The sequence below is a fragment of the Crotalus tigris genome, unplaced genomic scaffold, assembly GCF_016545835.1.
Source record: "Crotalus tigris isolate CLP2741 ecotype Arizona unplaced genomic scaffold, ASM1654583v1 scf7180000024342.5246164, whole genome shotgun sequence".
Classification (NCBI taxonomy): Eukaryota; Metazoa; Chordata; class Lepidosauria; order Squamata; family Viperidae; genus Crotalus; species Crotalus tigris.
The window spans coordinates 4851527-4871262 of NW_024100512.1; the positions used below are offsets into that span (position 1 = coordinate 4851527).

The following is a 19736-nucleotide window of genomic DNA, read 5'->3' on the forward strand; positions in this document are numbered from 1 at the left end:
AAAAGTTAAAAGACTCGTTCCTCAAGTTTTATTGTAAAAATAGTGTAAGAACACAGGTCTACAGGGCTTCCGTCGGTATACAGCACCATCTCTGGAATAAGTTCTCTTCAGCCTTGGTCAGAGCAGCTGATGATTTGGAAAATGGCACGTAGCTCTGTGTCTTTAGCAAAATGGCACTTCTGTGAAGGGAGCAGTTCATGATCGTGGCTGCATGAGCCCCGCATGACAAAAGAGGCTCTGGAAATGCGCAAGGGACCCATCATCAGAAAAGACGCTTCTCGTATCTAGGAAACAAAAGGAATTGTGTTAAGCAATGGCAAAATTTGGCGGAGGGAGGGAGGAAATGGGGTGACAGCTGGTTACTTGGAAATCATCTATCTCTTCCCTTGTTATTTCACATCCAGTTTATGCCGATTTCCTTTCTAACTGAACCTTGGGCAGCAGGAGGACCATATTATGGCCCTAGTAAAAATCCAAATTCATCTCAACAATGAAGGTTGACTTCAGGTAGTGATGATGTCTGGCTGGCTAATGGGATTTTTTTTCTTGACACAGATTTCTCCTTTTCTTGACCCCCATCTGGTAGAAGTTATGGTTATCAAGAATGCAATTTTCCACACTAGAAACTCTAAAGCTGACTTGCACTAGAGTTCAAACAAAACTTGGGTTAGGGCTTAAATCTCGCACGATGGAGAGTGGACAGTCTTAGCAGGGAGCCCATCTCCTTTTGGGAGGGGAGGATGGGCTGAGAGTGGCTGGTAAGACTGAGGAGAGCACTGCAGAAGGTGACTACTAGTATTGGATGCAGTTGGGTAGACCCATAACGGTGGCTCCAGCAATTTTGGTCCCTGTGGGATGGGTGTTCACTATCCAAACAAGTTGTGGACTGACTAGAATTTGTGTGTATTTCCCTAGAGGTCTTTCAGAAGTGGAAGGTTGGGGGAGGGGGAGGAATTCCCTACGGAGACTGCAGTGAATAGAGCAGGGATCCCCAACCCCCAGTCTGTGGAACGGCACTGAGCTGCAGCATGCCAAAAAAACGGGCCACGCAAACAAGCAAGCCCCATCCGTGGGATGTAGGCAGCACACAAAATCAGGCCCCCTCTGGCCTGTGGAAAAATCCCTCTCCACAGAACCAGTCCCTGTTGCCCAAAGGGTTGGGGGGCAGGAGGTGCTGGAACAGAGCACCTAGCACAGCTGGTTTCCATTAACTCCAGTACTCATGCCCACTACATGCCCCAGAGGAACAGCAATGGCTCTCTGGCAGATGTGAGATTTGAGGTCTGTGGCTGGCAAACCAGGGCTGCAACGTTAGCTAGCATCTCCTAAAGATAGAAGAATGGGGAGGCAAAAAGGTAAGCTGATGTGTTGCTGGAAACTGGTCCCACGGCTAAGCCCCAGATATCGAGAAGGCTTCTGACTTATTTATATCACTGCATTGCTGTCGGCTTGCCAATCAGGCAAGAAAACTCACTGTGCTTATGTAAGACAAAGAAGTAGCAAATTAAAAAAAAAAAAAAAGGAAAGTTGGGGATCTGCCATAACTGAGAGAGTCCTTGGCAGAGTGGATGGACATGCTTGATCTCTGGAAGAAGACAGAGCCAGAACAAGGAACGATGTATCTTCTGCCACAAAAAGCAATGCAAGAACCTTCCTAAGGGCTGCTTCAGAACGACTGGAAGAGAGAAAGAGCTAGGGTAGAATGCCCTGCCTCCACTGTAGGATATGTGGCAGAATCCACAATTTGAATTCTCCATTTATTCAAAACGAAAGGTGCGCACGATAAGCTTACGAGTGAAGGCCATGAACCCCTCCTTCCACTTGAGCAGATGTTGTCCTCTTCTCAAATTTCAGCTCTCCGGAATACATCATGGCCCTGGCAATCAAAGGGAGGAAAAAGTAACATTTCCAATTTTGCCACAAAAATCCGCACAGCACAGACGCTACAACTGTGGAGTTGCAGGACAGGCCCGAATCAATTTGTACCAGGAATTGAAGTCTTGCTTCATAGATTTCCAAACACCACTTGCATTCATCACACATGCGTACAGCCAATGCCACCAGCAGCTCCAAAACAATATTTGAGCTACAGAGCAGGGTAATGACGGAGAAACTGTTCTTGCCCTTACCTCAGCTGCGTTAAACTCTTTGAGCCAATGTCTTGGCAGGAATGCTGGATGCCAGCAATCAGGTATGGCACGAACTTATGGATTGAGCCCTTGTCCTGCACAGCCCCAGAGACCCCCTGGGCCACTTTAATTTTATCCGTCTCGCTGAGAAGAACAAACAACAGAAAAGCCTATGAGAACTGCAGAACTGTGATTGTTCAGTCCATTAATTACCTCAAAAAAGAGAACATATTTTAAAGGAGAAAAACTATTAAATACCTGTCCAAATATATTAAATCTATTCAGAAACGCATTCGGACAACCTTCTAGAGGAAGGCAATTCTATTAAGGTGAAACAGTCCTGTAAGTTCAGCTTTGTACATAACTTGCCTTTTCTGCATGGACTTGTTTGCACAGTATTCGATTCCTCTTACCTGAAATATCTGTTCTGGCTGCCTAGGTTCTTGTCCATTGCATCCAGAGAGCCCATGCCACGGTATTTCTTCAGCCTGATCCCATCAGAGAAAAAATACTCCCCGGGGGCTTCTGAGGTAGCAGCTAGAAGGGACCCCATCATCACTAGAATCAGGGAAAACAAATGCAAGCAAGAGTGTGTGAGAGAATGTGGAAAAAAATGAACAGGAAATAGGACAGGAATTTGGGAAAGTAAGTTAACTTAGATATCAGCATCTTAGATAAAGCTCAGATATCAGCAATTTAGATAAAACTTAGATAAATTAGCTTAGATAAAGTTAATTGCATTCATGTATGTACACATAAAACTAGGTAAGCTTATAAAGACACACATATTGTGAAAACCCATCATTTTTTCCCAAAAGTAGATATATGGATGTAATATACTGCATTTTTCTGAAGCTGTAATAACACAGTGCTATCTATATCTCTATAGGTATCTGTAACTGTTCTTCCCAACAAGTTCTGCAATGTAGGCATGGCTTCTAGCCCTGCCTTTGAGCCACAAACATGGTGTATAGTACAATACAAGATCTCTCTATGGCAGGGGTGTCAAACTCGCAACGTCACGTGATGTGTCGCGACGTATCGTGGCTTTTTTCCCATTGCCGGCAATGGGGTGGGCACGGTTTCGGCATGATGCATCCGGCCCGCGAGCTGGCAATTTGACATACCTGCTCTACGGTCTTATATCCACAAACAACTCCACTCCTTTCTAAAGACTATGACTGGAAATTATCATGATCCCATGAGCCGAAAGTACGTATTAGAAAGTAGTTTGTAATTCTAATTTCACCTGTAGAAGCACCAAGTGCAAGGGCCTTGGCAATGTGTCCAACCGTCTGGATGCCTCCATCTGCAATCACTGGCACACCAAATCTTCGAGCATACTCAGATACTTTGTAGACTGCTGTGGCTTGGGGCCTGCCACATGCTAAGACTAAACAGGGCAGATGAAGATAAAAGAAGCAAAAGAAGTCAATTTTATTCTACAGCAGAATACAATGGGGCAAAAAAGTATTTAGTCAGCCACCAATTGTGCAAGTTCTCCCACTTAAAAAGATGAGAGAGGCCTGTAATTGTCATCATAGGTAGACCTCAACTATGAGAGACAAAATGAGAAAACAAATCCAGACAATCACATTGTCTGATTTGGAAAGAATTTATTTGCAAATGATGGTGGAAAATAAGTATTTGGTCAATATCAAATGTTCATCTCAATACTTTGTTATATATCCTTTGTTGGCAATGACAGAAGTCAAACGTTTTCTGTAAGTCTTCACAAGGTTGGCACACATTGTTGTTGGTATGTTGGCCCATTCCTCCATGCAGATCTCCTCTAGAGCAATGTTTTGGGGCTGTCACTGGGCAACACGGACTTTCAACTCCCTCCAAAGGTTTTCTATGGGGTTGAGATCTGGAGACTGGCTAGGCCACTCCAGGACCTTGAAATGCTTTTTACGAAGCCACTCCTTCGTTGCCGGGCGGTGTGTTTGGGATCATTGTCATGCTGAAAGACCCAGCCATGTTTCATCTTCAATGCCCTTGCTGATGGAAGGAGGTTTGCACTCAAAATCTCACAATACATGGCCCCATTCATTGTTTCCTGTACACGGATCAGTCGTCCTGGTCCCTTTGCAGAGAAACAGCCCCAAAGCATGATGTTGCCACCCCCATGCTTCACAGTAGGTATGGTGTTCTTTGGATGCAACTCAGCATTCTCTCTCCTCCAAACACGACGAGTTCTACTTTGGTTTCATCTGACCATAGGACATTCTCCCAATCCTCTTCTGGATCATCCAAATGCTCTCTAGCAAACTTCAGACAGGCCCGGACATGTACTGGCTTAAGCAGGGGGACACGTCTGGCACTGCAGGATCTGAGTCCCTGGCGGCGTAGTGTGCTACTGATGGTTGCCTTTGTTACGTTGGTCCCAGCTCTCTGCAGGTCATTCACTAGGTCCCCCCGTGTGGTTCTGGGATTTTTGCTTACCGTTCTTGTGATCATGTTGACCCCACGAGGTGAGATCTTGCGTGGAACCCCAGATCGAGGGAGATTATCAGTGGTCTTGTATGTCTTCCATTTTCTAATTATTGCTCCCACAGTTGATTTCTTCACACCAAGCCGCTTGCCTATTGCAGATTCAGTTTTCCCAACCTGGTGCAGGTCTACAATTTTGTTTCTGGTGTCCTTCGACAGCTCTTTGGTCTTCACCATAGTGGAGTTTGGAGTGTGACTGTTTGAGGTTGTGGACAGGTGTCTTTTATACTGATAACAAGTTCAAACAGGTGCCATTAATACAGGTAATGAGTGGAGGACAGAGGAGCCTCTTAAAGAAGACGTTACAGGTCTGTGAGAGCCAGAAATCTTGCTTGTTTGTAGGTGACCACATACTTATTTTCCACCATAATTTGCAAATAAATTCTTTCCAAATCAGACAATGTGATTGTCTGGATTTGTTTTCTCATTTTGTCTCTCATAGTTGAGGTCTACCTATGATGACAGTTACAGGCCTCTCTCATCTTTTTAAGTGGGAGAACTTGCACAATTGGTGGCTGACTAAATACTTTTTTGCCCCACTGTATGTATGTATGTATGTATGTATGTATGTATGTATGTATGTATGTATGTGTACACACACACACACACGTCCTCAAAGTGCATGGCATTTTCAGCATGAGCCCAAAATAAATAAATAAATAAAAGTAAATCAATTTTCAGAAAAGACATCCTTCAGCTATTTCTTCCCTGAGTGTATCAAGGGAATTGTATGTCTTTCCAGTTCTGGCAAACCTCGGAGGGTATCGCCCCAGAGGCAGATATAAATCCATGCAAGTATGATGATTAATAGTTGCTTCCAGTCAACCTACTTGCAGATAGCAGTCTCCAGCTATACAGTAATAATCACTATCTCTAATAAAAACTTGATTTTTACTGGATGATCAGAATCCAGTATCTCTCACTGAAAGTTTTCATCAAGCTGGCTACCTCTGGCATGCAGGGTGACTGAAACCAAAACAGGATATCATCTGCATAGAGCTCACAATGAATCGGGAACGGAATAAAAGATCTCCGAAATATATCAGCAAGGGCTCTTTTTCACTTTGCATCAAATTGTGTGCCCTAGATTTTCCATTATGCCCAGATTGTAATTGATACATCATGGATAGCCAAGGCCATGCACAGAGATTGACATAAATACCCCTCCCTCCCTCCCTCCCACTAAATAGGACAATCTCCCCAGTTGGCTTTTAATTTAAAACCTTTTTCACCATTAGTTAGAACAGTGATTCAGATTCATTCAGAACCGTGCAAAATTAGAGTACAAACTTCCTGTTAAATGCAGAGTTTCAGTATTGTCTGCACTGCCAAAGTCAACTCAGTGCTTCTCCAAGAAACTGGTCCCCACACAAATCACTTTTAGACCAACTCAGCTGTTGTGTTTCCTTTCAGTTTCTAGGGCCAAGTACAGGCAACCCAATCAGTTTGACTTTTAACTAACAGCAACTGCATTGAACTGGAATTCAAATCAACCGTGAAATGGGCTGCCAGCAAAATCAAAACAGTGTTAGTCCTAAAGAGACGGTCTCATTTCTGCAAAGGCAACATCAAAGCTAAAAAAAAAATGTTAAAAAGGATTTTTCTATGTTAAGAACTTTTAAAACCTATCAAGCGATGTACATAAACTCACACTTCAAAAATGGTTTGGAATTACTGCTTTAGGTCTTGCTTGAATCCAGTACACTTCTGCTATTCTTTAAAGGAGCCCACACTTTCTTCATGCTTCCATGAGAGCATGAAAAATGATGCAGCTGCTTGCGTCAATAGCAGACAGACATCAGGTCGTGCAAGGCCCGAAGCATTTTTTTTTCCAAATAATTTTTAAAGCATGCAGTTATTCTCTGAAATAGAAAAGCAATCTCTTGAGTAGCTGAGTTTTGCAAGCTGATGTCTATATAATTGTATACTTGAGACCAACCCTTTAAAAATTAGGATATGATACCATGGAGTGAGAGAATTCAGTTCTCAGCTTCATGATTCACACAGGTGGCATTGGCTTCAAAGCAGGGTTTGAAATTTGCTATAGTAATTTGGCACGAAACTGCTTTAACCTTTTACGTTTCCCAAAATAAGAGATACAAAATAGGTAGATGTAGTCTTCTGTTGAACGTAATTGTCTAAAAGGTTACAACAATCCCCTTTAAGGTGAGGCACAGCAATATATAAATAGAACTTGGCTTAATTGGGAAAACAATGGTTTAAGCCAGTGGTGGCGAACCTATGGCACGCCTGCCAGAGGCGGCACTCAGAGCCCTCTCTGTGGCCACCTGTGCCATGCCCCAGAGATGGCAACCGTCCCTCTTCAACCAGCCGCCTGCTAACTCGCCAAGGTCCCACATGGCCGGGTGCATCCCAGCACCCATGCGCTCACTGCCCTCTGTGTGCAGGGGCCGATGGTGTCAGGCAGCAGCCGCCCCGGCCTCACCTTGCCCTGTGACAATGGCTCCCCCGCCTTGCCTTGCCTCACTCCGCAGGACAAGCCTCCTGCCCACCGCCCCACCTGCCACAGACCCCTTGGATCTCCCGCAACCCTGCCCAGTCCCCACAGGCGTCCCTCCCCATGAGCAACATCGAGGTGATCACGCCCACCTTGGCCATACCCACTCAATCTGCCATGACCACCACAGCCATACCCACTCAGTGGACCATGTCCACCTGGCACTCCGGCGATAAATAAGTGGGTTTTGGGTTGTATTTTTTCCAGCCCAGCGTCTCATAATATTTAGGCCTATCCACAGATCAGGCTGAATCATAAAATAATTAACTGGTAAACATGTTATGCATGTGTCATTTACATGGCCTCCAGCTTCTTCTGCACAAGCTTTTGCACATCCCAGTTTGTGATTTGGCAATGATTAAATATGTAATCCGAACCCAAGAAGATGTTACATTACATTACATAATGTAAAACAAAGCTGTTTCAAACCAAAAGAACTTATGATTTGTGGCATGCTTCCTCTATTCATATTTAACCACTGTCAAAGCATGGCTAAAAGTTTGGAAACAGTGTCTCTCCACCCATTCAAAGGATGAGCCAATGGCCCTCCACATGCAGAACATATTCACTCAGTTTAAATCAGGAATTTTGTAAATAAGTGTAATATACGCACATAATTCAGTGGGGGATAGCTGAATCATACTTTGAATTTGTGGGATATTTAGATATTATTAAATAGAGCTTTGAAGTATGGGTAGGCGGGAGAAAATGTAGTACTTGCCTGCAACTTCTTAAACCAAACACATCTCAACTGGTTTAATATACATCCGACATTAAATTCAAAACTAAAAAAATACAGTACCAAGTTAAAAAAAATGTACTGTACCTATCTTACATCACAAGAATCTACAACATTAAAAGCAACTGAACAAGGGGAAGATACATAATTCAGTAATTTAAGAGTTCTTCCCTCCTGGAATTATTTCCACAACTCTCGCATTCTCCAGGGTAGATTTCTAAAATCAGAAGAAAATACGATGCCAGGGTTTAAGAGATCCCATAGTTTCAGCTGTCATCACTCAAACATCACAATCTTTCTACGTGTTTTTAAAGGCTACAAACAGGCTGGGGAATTCTGGGAGTTGAAGTCCACACACAACAGAATAACAGAGTTGGAAGGCATCTTGGATATCTACTCTAACCCGCTGCTCAGGCAGGGACCCCTATAACAGACATGTCAAACTCGCGACGTCACGTGACATGCGCAACATATCGGGACGGTTTTGCCATTGCCCGCAATGGGGTGGGTGCGGCTTCCGGATGACACACCCGGCCCGCGGGCCGGCAGTTTGACATTCCTGCCCTATAACATTAATGGAGCTATCTCAGATAAAGGACAGTTTCAGGAAGTCTTGGAAAAACAAATGACTACTTTTTTCAAGAAGTCTCTTATTGATCAATAAGAAGCATCTATGATGTGATACAGTTCCACTGAAAAATAGGCTGAAACCTTGTTTCATACTGGAAGATAATTTCTTAGAGGAAAATGTATCCTGAATGGGCAACACAAATGTTTAAGGCAGGGGTGTCAAACTCAATTTCACTGAGGGCCGCATCAGCATTGCGGTTGCCCTTGGGGGGGCTGGGTGGGTGTGGCCAGGGTGGGTGTGGCCTACTGGGTAGGCGTGGATAGAGTAGGTGTGGCCTACTGGGTGGGCATGGCCAGCTCTACATCGTTTGCCTCAAGGGTGCCTGTGGGGTCCTGGGCAGGAGTGGGACACATCTGAGGGTCTCTGGCAGAAGGGGGTGGGACTGGGGCAAGCGCCAAGGCATGGTCCATTTCTTCATTCCTCACAAAGGGTGACACCTTCCCAGCATGCGCCCAGGGGGCGGGGCTGACACGACAGGGGCTGGTTCCTCATTGTTTCCGGACAGCCTTGTGGAGCTAAGACTGAATGCGTTTCAGCATAGATGGCCACCACAAAATTGTACATTGGCTCCCGGCCAGCCTGGGCCAGGGCCAAGGCAGCGGGGGCCGTTCCCTACTGTTTCCAGGATGGCTTCGCGGGCCACATGAAACCACTTCGCGGGCCACATCCGGCCCCCGGGCCTTGTGTTTGACATGCCTGGTTTAGGGTATTTCAAATATTGAAAACATTGCCTACAAAGGATTACTTAACTGAATAAGGGTTCATTTGAAATTACAGAGGTAGATATTTAGAGCCATCATTCATCAAAAGTACTCTTCCTGGCAGGCATAAAACACCACTTGTGTAGCTCTAAAAGAAAACAGCAAGATGGGGGCCACTTTTTCCCTTTGGAACTGGCCTGCATAACATACTGGTAATACATATCCAATAATCCTAAACTGTATGTCCATAAATCATATTTTAAACATAAACCTTAGTAGCTGGAGAACTTAGACCAACTCATACTACAGCCAATTTAACATCTGAAAGAGAAAGCACATTACCTATTTTGCATTTCATACAATGAAAATTAAACCCATTTTAACTTTTAGTGTCAAGAGATTCAAATTATCGCTGAACTGTGTGCAAGTAATTATAGAATTTGGCTCTATAAAGAAGAAAAGGAGGAGAGCAAAGGAGCCATTTAAAATTTCAGTTCTGGATTTAAGGAAGGAAATCTTCATTTGATAGCAACGACAACAGTAGAACCCTGCTTTTGGAAAAACTCAGGGAAAAAAACGACAACTCCGCTTTAACCACCAGTGTCCAAAGCCATAAGACCCCGAGTGTGTCTCTAACCAGATTATTCTCAAACAAGCAGAAAGGTAGGAGGAAATAATGGGCAGCCAATCAGAGCCTTCCTCCAAGCCACAAAATTAAGGGGCAGGGAAGGGGCAATGACTTACTATAGGTGCCAGTGACCGCGGAAGGGCTTTTGGGGCTGTGGGACTTTAGGTCTGGAGGGACCTTTGGAGCAGCTAAACAAGACAAAAACACACAGAGTTTAGAGATAAAGAGGGAGGAACAAGCAAACGCTCTCCTGAACAGTGACATTGTGCAGCCAGGCCACACTCCAATTGCTGCAGGATAGGGGGTGGGGCAGGAAACATGTCCAACTATGAAATTGCCCTGACTTTAGCAGCCCACAAGCCTCTCTTTGTTTTTTTTTAATGTGGATTTTACGCACAATTCAACTGCAACGTGTTCACAGGCTGCCTTCTACCTCGGATGCTCAGAGTAATACCTCAGCCGCTACCCCCGGAATCAGGACAGATCAAAATGGATCTAATCACCCATTCGACCGGCACCCCTCCCTTCCCAAAAAGCTGTACGTATTTTTCTCCAGCAATCCATAGGGGTCAGGTCAGATTGAGAGTACGTGCAACGCTATCGTTTACCTTCTTGGGTGATGCAGATGGAGCCGCTGCCCATGCCGACCCTCAGGGCATCGGCCCCGGCGTCAATCAGGTTCTTTGCCTGGGCTGCTGTCACCACTGAGAAAAGGGAGAAAAGATGTCTAAGGGAATTGGCCTCCATTAATGGAGCAGCTATCGTCACTCTATGACAGGGGTCTCCAAACTTGGCAGCTTTAAGACTTGTGGCCTTCAACTCCCAGAATTCCTCAGCCAGCCATGCTGGCTGAGGAATTCTGGGAGTTGAAGGCCACAAGTCTTAAAGCTGTCAAGTTTGGAGACCCCTGCTCTACAGCAAGAAATGGCACCTCCTTTCAAACAAATAGATTTTGTGCAAGGCCATTTTTCAAATTGCATGTGGTCCTTGGCTTATGATTACTCATTTAACAACAGTTCAAAGTTACGACAGCTTTAGAAAAAGTGATTTACAACCTGTGCTTTCACCTACAGCAGTGGTTCTCAACCTGTGGGTCAGGACCCCATTTGGGGTCGAACGACCATTTCACAGGGGTCGCCAAACAACGCAGTCTGCCATTTTTTTCCCTTTTTCCTTAGCTGTGCTACTCCCTTTTATTCTATTGGCTTTTGAAAGCCAATAGAATAGACTCTCTTGAATAGAGTCCAATTCTATTGGCTTTCAAAAGCCAATAGGAATTGTCCAGGCTGTCTCTGCCCTGCTGAGCCCACCAAAAGTCCCATTCTGCAAACGGTGCTGCACCAGTTGAGTAGTCCTCGACTTACGACCGGTTGAGTAGTCCTCGACTTACGATCGGTTGGGGGGGGGTCGCGGCATTAAAAAGGTTGAGAACCACTGACCTACAGCCTTTGCACCTCCTCAGCGATCACAAGATTAAGTGCTTGGCTTACATCTATGACCGGTTGCCACATCCTGCAGTCACACTATTTGCAACCTTTTTTTGCCGGTTTCCAGAAGAAGAAAAAAAACACCCATTGGGAAAGTGCAGGGGTAGGCAACCTCGGCTCTTTTATGACTCGTGGACTTCAACTCCCAGAATTCCTGAGCCAGCATGGCTGAGCTTGGAAACCTCTCCTTTTCCCCTCAGCATGGCTGGCTCAAGAATTCTGACACGACTTCTGGGAGTTGAAGTCCACGAGTCATAAAAGAGCCGAGGTTGCCTACCCCTGGGATAGTGGATTCACTTAACGAACATGGTGATTTGCTTAACAACTGACATAAAATTATCGTAAAATCAGGTCACAACTGCAGTGACTTACACAGAAATTCCGGCTTCAGTTATGTCCATAAGTTAAAGACTTACCTGTAGAGAGGAAGCTATTACATCAGACAAAGCTACAAATGTAGGCTCAAATTTCAATTCTTGCTGGATTGTGTTGGACAAATCTGCTTTAACCACTAAAAATTGGGATGATTGTTACTAGGACAGAGAACTACAGTGGAGCCAAGAATTTTGGTCATAAATCATTGGGATCACAATTGGAGGTACCACATGACTGAACCTGATTTTACAATGGCCATGAAGTAAGCTATTGACATTGTAAAGCAACCTGCATGTCATTAAGTAAATCCATTCTTCTAGAAACTGGCAAAATACACCGCAAGTCACAGTCACATGATTGTGGGACCCTCCGACCCCTTTATAAATGAAGCCGGTAATCAAGAACCTGAAATGCGATCACATGACCACGGGGGGGGGTGTAGCAGTTGTGATGTCAACACTGTTAATATAGGATATTATTGCTTTGACAAAATATACTTATGAGAACGGGTCATAAGTAGCTTTTTAAAAATCTGTTGTCACTTTGAATGGTCAGTTAAATAACTGGTTGTAAGTAAAGGACTGCCTGTACATTAATAAAGAAAAAATACTGATCTTTATTACAGCTACCCTTCAAGATACTGTGATTTTCTATCTTTCATTTATCAAATTTTAGTAATTTTAGGATATAAAGCTATCCATGGCAAACTTTATGAACCCAGCATAATCAGCAAAATGTTCATCAAAACACATACAGGCTTCATTACAAGCCCAAGTTTAATAATTACCGTTGCCTCCAATGACTTGCAGATGAGGATATTTCTCCTTGATGTATTTGATCATGTTGATTTGAAAAATGGAGTTCCCCTGAGATGAGTCCTGAGATTAAAAAGAAGAAAAGAAATTTCTCTATTGCTCCTTAAAAAAAAATTGGTAGGATTGTAATGACAAAGAAATTATTTTAGTGTTAATTTCTTTCTTCTTTTTCTCTTTCTGTTTTTCATACATATTGGAGTTAAAGTACTTAATAATTCGTTTATTGAATGTAATCATATTTGTTTGAGGTTTATTTGAGTTTAAAAGTTTTTCCTTTTAAGTTCTAGTTAATCCTGTATTCAGCTCTGGGAAGAAGGGGGGGGGGGGTTTGGGGAGGGTTGGGAGGGATTGGGGAAGGGGTTTTTTATTGTAAAATTGTAAAAATTTATAATTAAAAAAAAAATTCAAATCCATTTAATTTGGAGTCTAGCGTTCTGCACAAATACTTGCCAAGTTCTTCTTTCCAGCTACTAGTCAGTACTGAATTTAAACTGAAGCAACTCAGCATAACATCTCACTGAATCGATCAGCGACATTCAACAATACAAGCCCTAATCCCCCAGAGCACCTAATTACAGTAATTTCACCTAATTACCAAAGTGTGTCTCACATAAAGTTCACCCACACCGCCCTTGCTACTCTTCGGTGGGATTCCCATTGTCTCTAACACTTACCAATACAATGACATCAACTCCAGCTTGCACCAGCAGATCAAGACGGTACCTATCGTCTTCATGAGTCCCAATTGCTGCCCCACCGAGCAACTGTTTCTTGGCATCCTTTGAAGCCAGCGGATAGTCCCGGTTCTTCTTCAGATCTGTGCGAGCAATTATGGCCACCAACTCTCCTTTTTCATTAACAATTGGCAATTTTCCTTGAAATTTAAAAAACAAACAAACAACCTGCTGTTATTTCCGAGGAACGGTTTTGGTTTTTTTCCCCTCATTATATAGATGGACAATTCCAGTTTTCTTTTCAGTTTAATTGGCTATATTAACATTTTTTCATAACATGGCAACTAAAGTTGCACAGCCTAGTACCTTCATTAAATAGAAATGATTCAAAAACATCCGATTCCTAATCAGCTAAGACTATAGAAGGTAATTAATTAACGAAGGAAAAAAGAAAATATATGCCTATTAGGAGCTGAGACTAAGAATATTTCTTTTTCTTTATAATAGTAGTCATAGGTACAGTGCAACATCATCATTTATTCAGTATGCTTTTCCTTTATTTTGACCTAGATGAACCCAACTGTTATGGTTTAAAGACAGTAGTTTACTATCGAAACATTTCATGATGGCTTATTCAAACCTGGCTTAGCCAAGGGTATGAACCTATTAAAAGTGAGGATTTGACTAGGACTTGGGCACAGAAGCTACATATTTTTTTCCTAAATGGTTAATGGATTTATTTATTTGTTTATTTGTATGTATGTATGTCACCAGTACCAACAATCTAGAGCAGGGCTTTTCAACCAGTGGTAGGGGTACCACCTGTGGTACATTGGCACCTGGCAGATGGTACGCGACTATCCTAGAAAAATGGTAGCGGGGGAGGGGGGGGAATGAGCTGAACCGGTGGCAGCACCGCACAAGCCTGAGTGAGAGATGGCTGGAGCCGCAGGGCTGTCAGGGCTCAGTGGAAGTGCCAGGATCAGTGCCAGGCTCCAGCTGGAGCTTGGCGCTGATCCTGGTGCTTCTGCTGAGCCCTGAAGAAGCACCAATCAGCTGGAAAGCAGCACTGATCCTGGCATTTCTGCTGAGCCCAGAAGAAGCACCGATCAGCTGGAATGTTGCAGCATCCCCAGGGTCTTGTGATTTACATTCAGATGCTTGGCAACTGATACATATTTATTACGGTCATAGTGTCCCAGGGTCATGTGAAGTGACCAAAATTTGCTGCAACTACCCAACAGACGGGGGGGGGGGGAAATAAAAACCAAACACCCCCCCCACCCCATCCCTGCTGCCAATCCTCAACAGAAATGCTCACAACAATGATAATGTCGGACAGGAGGAAGAACGCAACCGGGCGGATAGGCATTTTGCTTGGCTGTGGCTTGGGGGGAGGGGCACTTTTTTCAGTGCCATTGTAACTTCAAACAGTCACTAAGTGAACTGTTGTAAGTCAGGGACTACCTGTACTTTATCACTTTTTCCTTTCTTTTTTCTTTCTTTCTTTCTTTCTTTCTTTCTTTCTTTCTTTCTTTCTTTCTCTTTCTTTTTTTTTTTTTTGGTCAACAAGTTTTTGACACCTTGCTAGGCAACTGGTGGTACTCGGATGTTGCCATATCCTAAAAATGGTACAATGGGTGAAAAGGTTGAAAAGCCCTCATCTAGAGCTATACTAGAAAATGTTGATACTGCACAATGTAGCATATTTACTTATGAAGTTAGCAGGATTCATTATTATTAGAGTGACATCATATTAACAAATTAAGCCCTAAAGTTAAGCGCAGGATGAAAAATATACTAGTGCAATCTCCAACACCTAAAACTATTTTATAGCTATTCTCACATACCTTTTTTACTCCTTTGCAAGATTTCATTTGCTTCTTTTAATGTAACTCCTGCAGGAGCTACAACAAGATCTTCCCGTTTGGTCATGATCTATGAAAAATAAAAAGCTTGAAGTAAGACAGATGCCCTTCCCATTTTGGCTGAGCAAAGAAGCACTGCCTAAGAGGGAAATGTTTGTCAGCCTAGAGTAATCTAATGTATTGTATTTATTATTAGGGAACAAGAAAGATGTTTCAGTCAGACTTGATACAATTAGCTTAATGTGGTAAAGAGCAATTTACCATAATGGAAGGAAAGCAACTTAGTGCCAGACATTATTATTGTCCCCAAATCAGGAATTACACGGCTCAAAGTAATTGTCTCTATCTGGCTTCTCAACTATTGTTAACAATCAGTTTTTAAAGATCGGTTTCAGACGTAACAGTTCAGTTTCCAAATCACAAGTTAAACAAATCTTAAAAATAAAAGAAAATCCATCAGCAGTATTCTTCACTTCCGATGTCCCTCCCAACCTTATGATTCTATCATTATAAACAATATAAACAACATTAGGAAACACTTAGGCTAGTGCTATTATTCTGTATTTATTGCTTACAAATCTTATAGCCTGAAACACTAACAGAGAAAGTGCTAGAATTGGCTTTCCCCTCTGGAATCTATTTTAGATGGGCTATATGTGTCAGTGTGTTAAATAGCAAAGGTTTAATCACAAGTGCCTCCAGCAACGAACTGAAGCAGTATAACCTAGACACGGGCCTACATTCTCATTTGCCTACAGATGCAATGTCAAAGACTGAACGATTAAGATGTCTTGACCTCACAGAAATTCTATCTGGAGCTGTTTCCGGGTAATCAACTGTAGCTTCTCCTTCTCCCTTTTCCATTTTATCAGAAATCCTTTAGTAATGAGTTGTAGGGATTTCTGCCTGAGCTTTAAATCATGCTATTAGCTGATTTTGTCAGCACAAATCTAAAAATAGCCAGATAGGTTGGAAGGCTGCAAGGCTAAAAAACTCCCCACATCCAGTTACGGTTGGCTAAATGCGTGCTAATTCCAGAAGGCTCTCATCAGGTAATGGGAAAATAGTCGGCTGGCTGAACAGGGAAATATTAACAATTGCAAAACAAATGCTGTGCTGCATGCTCTTTGGAAAACAGGGGCAGGTCTCAGAATATATTTTTAGAAAGCAGTTCCTGAGGGAAAAAAATGCCGCAAAACTAAAAAATATGTAATGTTTAATAGTGACCCCTAGGAGGCCTTAGCTCAAATTCAAGACTTCCTCAAAAGCAACTGTCACAAAACATGGCACGGTATCAATAAAGACATCAGAATAAATCCTGTCTTTTATATAGTGCAGGGGTAGGCAACCTTAGCTCTTTTATGACTCGTGGACTTCAACTCCCAGAATTCCTGAGCCAGCCACGCTGAGGGGAAAGGGAGAGGTTTCCAAGCTGAGCCATGCTGGCTCAGGAATTCTGGGTGTTGAAGTCCACGAGTCATAAAAGAGCCAAGGTTGCCTACCCCGATAATCAATGCTGTCTTTTTTTCTTATCAATACATTGTAAATCAAAAAGCTTTTGTGACTCTGGTCGAGGACTAAAAGCCCTTTATTTTCTTTCAAGGAATCCTTTCACTGACCTCACTAAGAGGCAGGTCATGCTCTTCCTCTTTCAGGAAATCAATGTCTCGGGATGAGATAATCCCCATGAGACGGCTACCCATTTTCCCATTGTCTGTTATGGGGATGCCACAGAATCCATGACGGGCTTTTGCTTCAAACACATCTCGGACACGATCACTAGGGCTCAGCACCACCGGATCCGTGATAAATCCTTGTTCATATTTCTGGAATAAGACACATTTAAAAAGGAGAATGAGAGACTTAAGACATGAAAAGAATAGTCGCATCACTCCTAGGAGAGTGAAGTCTACCTACACCAGATCCTCTGAAATTATTTATTTATTAGATGTTTATCATGCCTTTATTACTTCACAAGAGAGTGTGAGTGGCCCAAATTCACCCAGCCAGCTTTCATGCCTAAAACGGGACTAGAACTCACAATCTCCCGGTTTACTAGGCCAGCACCTAAAGCATTACACCAAACTGGCTTTCCAGTTTGAATAATGAATAATGAACAATTATTATTGTAGCACGTGATGCTATGGCTTTGAAGCACAATGGAAGATTCTCCTAAAGTACCAAACACAGATGTACATGTAGGCAAAGTTAAGCAGCCTGCGAATAACAGTGCACAGTATGATTTTAGCTACACAGTATGGGAAACTCCTATCCCTGTGCCTAGGGAGGCATCAAAGAACTATAGTTTATACATCTATCAAATTTAGATACCATGCATCTTACTCTGAAATTGATTCTGGGCAGCTTACAGCTAAAAGGTTACTGTAGAATTATAGTAGTGTACTGTACTATATAAGTTAGTTACTGTAATGCCAGCATAATTAGAATCAGTTAAATACTGTATATCCTGCTTTAGGGCCCACCAGTTGCCAATCTTAACTCTTATCATAAGACTTTAATTAGCTGTAATTAGATGCAGCTACTAAGTATTATAAGCAATTAACTGTCATAAGACAGGGGATATGGGAAGAAGGGAAGAGGAAGTATGCAAACACTTATCAATTCAACTTGTCACCAGATCTTTCATTCTAGCGACAATAACTTGCCCAGACGTTTGCGGTTTTACCTTAACTTTCCGTACTTCGTTGGCTTGGAATTCTGGAGTACAGTTATGATGGATGAATCCTATTCCTCCTGTGAGCTGAGCAAATGCAGAAAGAAAAACATGTTGAAACTAGAGTAAGTTCCTTCATTACCATCTGCCAAGAGGCAACAAGTTCAGCAGGAATGCTTCCCAGATTGATGCAGTTATTTAAGGAGAAGATTCCTTCTTGGAAAGACATAGTGTTCAAGACTGATATGACAGAAATACATACTTTGGAGAATGTGTGTAAAATTCGGCTTTTTAGTTACATATTTCCAAACAGAAATAGTTCATTCCTGGCAGTCAAATTCCCAGGTCTCTGGTAGAAGACCTGAGATTGTGGAAGAACATACCACCCAGAAGGATGGGATGGATAGATAGATAGATAGATAGATAGATAGATAGATAGATAGATAGATAGATAGACAGGAAAAACGGGAAGAAATGTTCAGATCTATAGCATTAATCAAATCATTTTTTTTTTAAAAAAGGCATTTAATTTGTAATTGTGTCACTAAATACTCTACAGATGCTTCCTTCTTTTTCTTGGGACTTTTGTATCCTGAATATTGAACTGCCTTTGAATATGTTCTCAGAAAACCAGGAGATAGGTTGATACAAGGAAAGTGGCATGAAACCTAGACAACCGGGGAGCAGCAAAGGAATGCAAGTAGAAGTAGTGTATACCTTTTTTTAATGAAAATTATCAGCACTTTTCATCAGTGACGTCATCAAAGTAAACAAACCCACGTGCTGATTACGTCAGCAGATCATGGCCCTAAACCAGCGGTTCTCAACCTGTGGGTCGCGACCCTTTTGGGGGTCAAACGATCCTTTCACAGGGGTCGCCTAAGACCATTGGAAAACACATATTCCCGATGGTTTTAGGAACCGAGACACCGCTTCTCTATCTCTCTCCAGGCGAGGGGAGCGGGAGGCGGAGGAAAACCCAAACAGGTAGGGATCTGGCCCAGGGAGGGTGGAGCCGCATTTGGGTGCTGCTTTTGGAGCTCGCTGATGCTGGCCCGGCTCTGGCGTGCTTCAGGGTAGAGGTTGTCTGTTGCGTTGCCGCCGGGAGCCTCAGCTGGCTAAAGCGCCTTTCAGAGAAAGAGCCCTGCTTTCCCCTGCAGGGTGACCCAGCCAGCAGCATCCTACTCTTGTCGTTTCAGGGAGGAGGGAGAGGAAGAAGAAGGCATCCGCCCAGAGGGCTGCTACCTCTGCCTCCTCCTCCCCTGAGACGGAGAAGTGCTTTGAGGCAGATGGCAGGTTATAAAACTGACGCTCGGCTCAAAGCAGGGATGGGCAGGCCTATGAAGCCACTGCTCCTCCATGGGCGGAAGGATAGCTGCACGGCTAGGAAAATTTCCCGACTCTTCTGCTGTGGAGGAAGAAAACCAAGCTTCGAGATCTCGCGAGCAGGTGCACAGACGCGACTGAGCTTGCAAGAAGCCCGGCAAGCTTTACGTTGAGGTGGGTGGTTTATAAAAGGAAGGAGCAGTCTCCTCATGCTCCGGAGTGGGGGAGGAATAGTGGTATGTCCGTTCGCTTCCCAGAAAAAGCTGCTCGGGACATCTCCATTGCTAAAAGATAATGCCCTTGCTTTCCTATGATGTCGAAGGTGTCCTACGTTAGGAAAAAAGCAAAACACAATCCCCAAGCAAAAACAGTCCACCCATGATAATGCAAAACCTAATGAAGAGCGTAGCTGTTTTTATTACTCTTATCACAACTCTGAGAAGTAAGTTGGTGGCAGTTGCTGCACAGGAGTTAACTGAGCTCCCAGATAACCCATCTTCACACAATTGGAAGTTTGCATTAGATCCCCTAAATTCCCAGTGATAGATCACACTGATGATAAATGTGGGAGCTTTGTTCCTACTTATGTGGTGGGCATAAAAGTATAGTAGCTTTTTCCTCTCTTCCCATGGCAGCTGATTTCCTCCCCCCTTGTCCTCTCCTCCTCTGAGATCCCTG

The 19736-nt window shown here is 43.3% G+C and overlaps 1 protein-coding gene across 3 annotated transcripts in view; it reads right to left on the reverse strand.

Moving 5' to 3' along the window:
* The window catches only part of IMPDH2 (inosine monophosphate dehydrogenase 2), a 29354-nt gene continuing 9618 nt past the window's right edge, over nucleotides 1-19736 (reverse strand). The window contains exons 4-15 of one of the 3 annotated variants that reach the window (XM_039326584.1): nucleotides 17745-17819; nucleotides 16678-16884; nucleotides 15041-15128; nucleotides 13191-13390; nucleotides 12489-12579; nucleotides 10448-10543; nucleotides 9956-10027; nucleotides 3379-3522; nucleotides 2543-2687; nucleotides 2130-2273; nucleotides 1793-1876; nucleotides 1-284 (exon numbers count right to left, since the gene is read on the reverse strand). In XM_039326584.1, coding sequence (XP_039182518.1) covers nucleotides 263-284; nucleotides 1793-1876; nucleotides 2130-2273; nucleotides 2543-2687; nucleotides 3379-3522; nucleotides 9956-10027; nucleotides 10448-10543; nucleotides 12489-12579; nucleotides 13191-13390; nucleotides 15041-15128; nucleotides 16678-16884; nucleotides 17745-17819 — 1368 coding nt within the window. In that variant the 3' untranslated portion in view covers nucleotides 1-262. Of the gene's footprint in view, nucleotides 285-1781; nucleotides 1877-2129; nucleotides 2274-2542; nucleotides 2688-3378; nucleotides 3523-9955; nucleotides 10028-10447; nucleotides 10544-12488; nucleotides 12580-13190; nucleotides 13391-15040; nucleotides 15129-16677; nucleotides 16885-17744; nucleotides 17820-19736 lie in introns of all 3 variants that reach the window. The other 2 variants (XM_039326585.1, XM_039326586.1) reach the window with 2 other exon arrangements.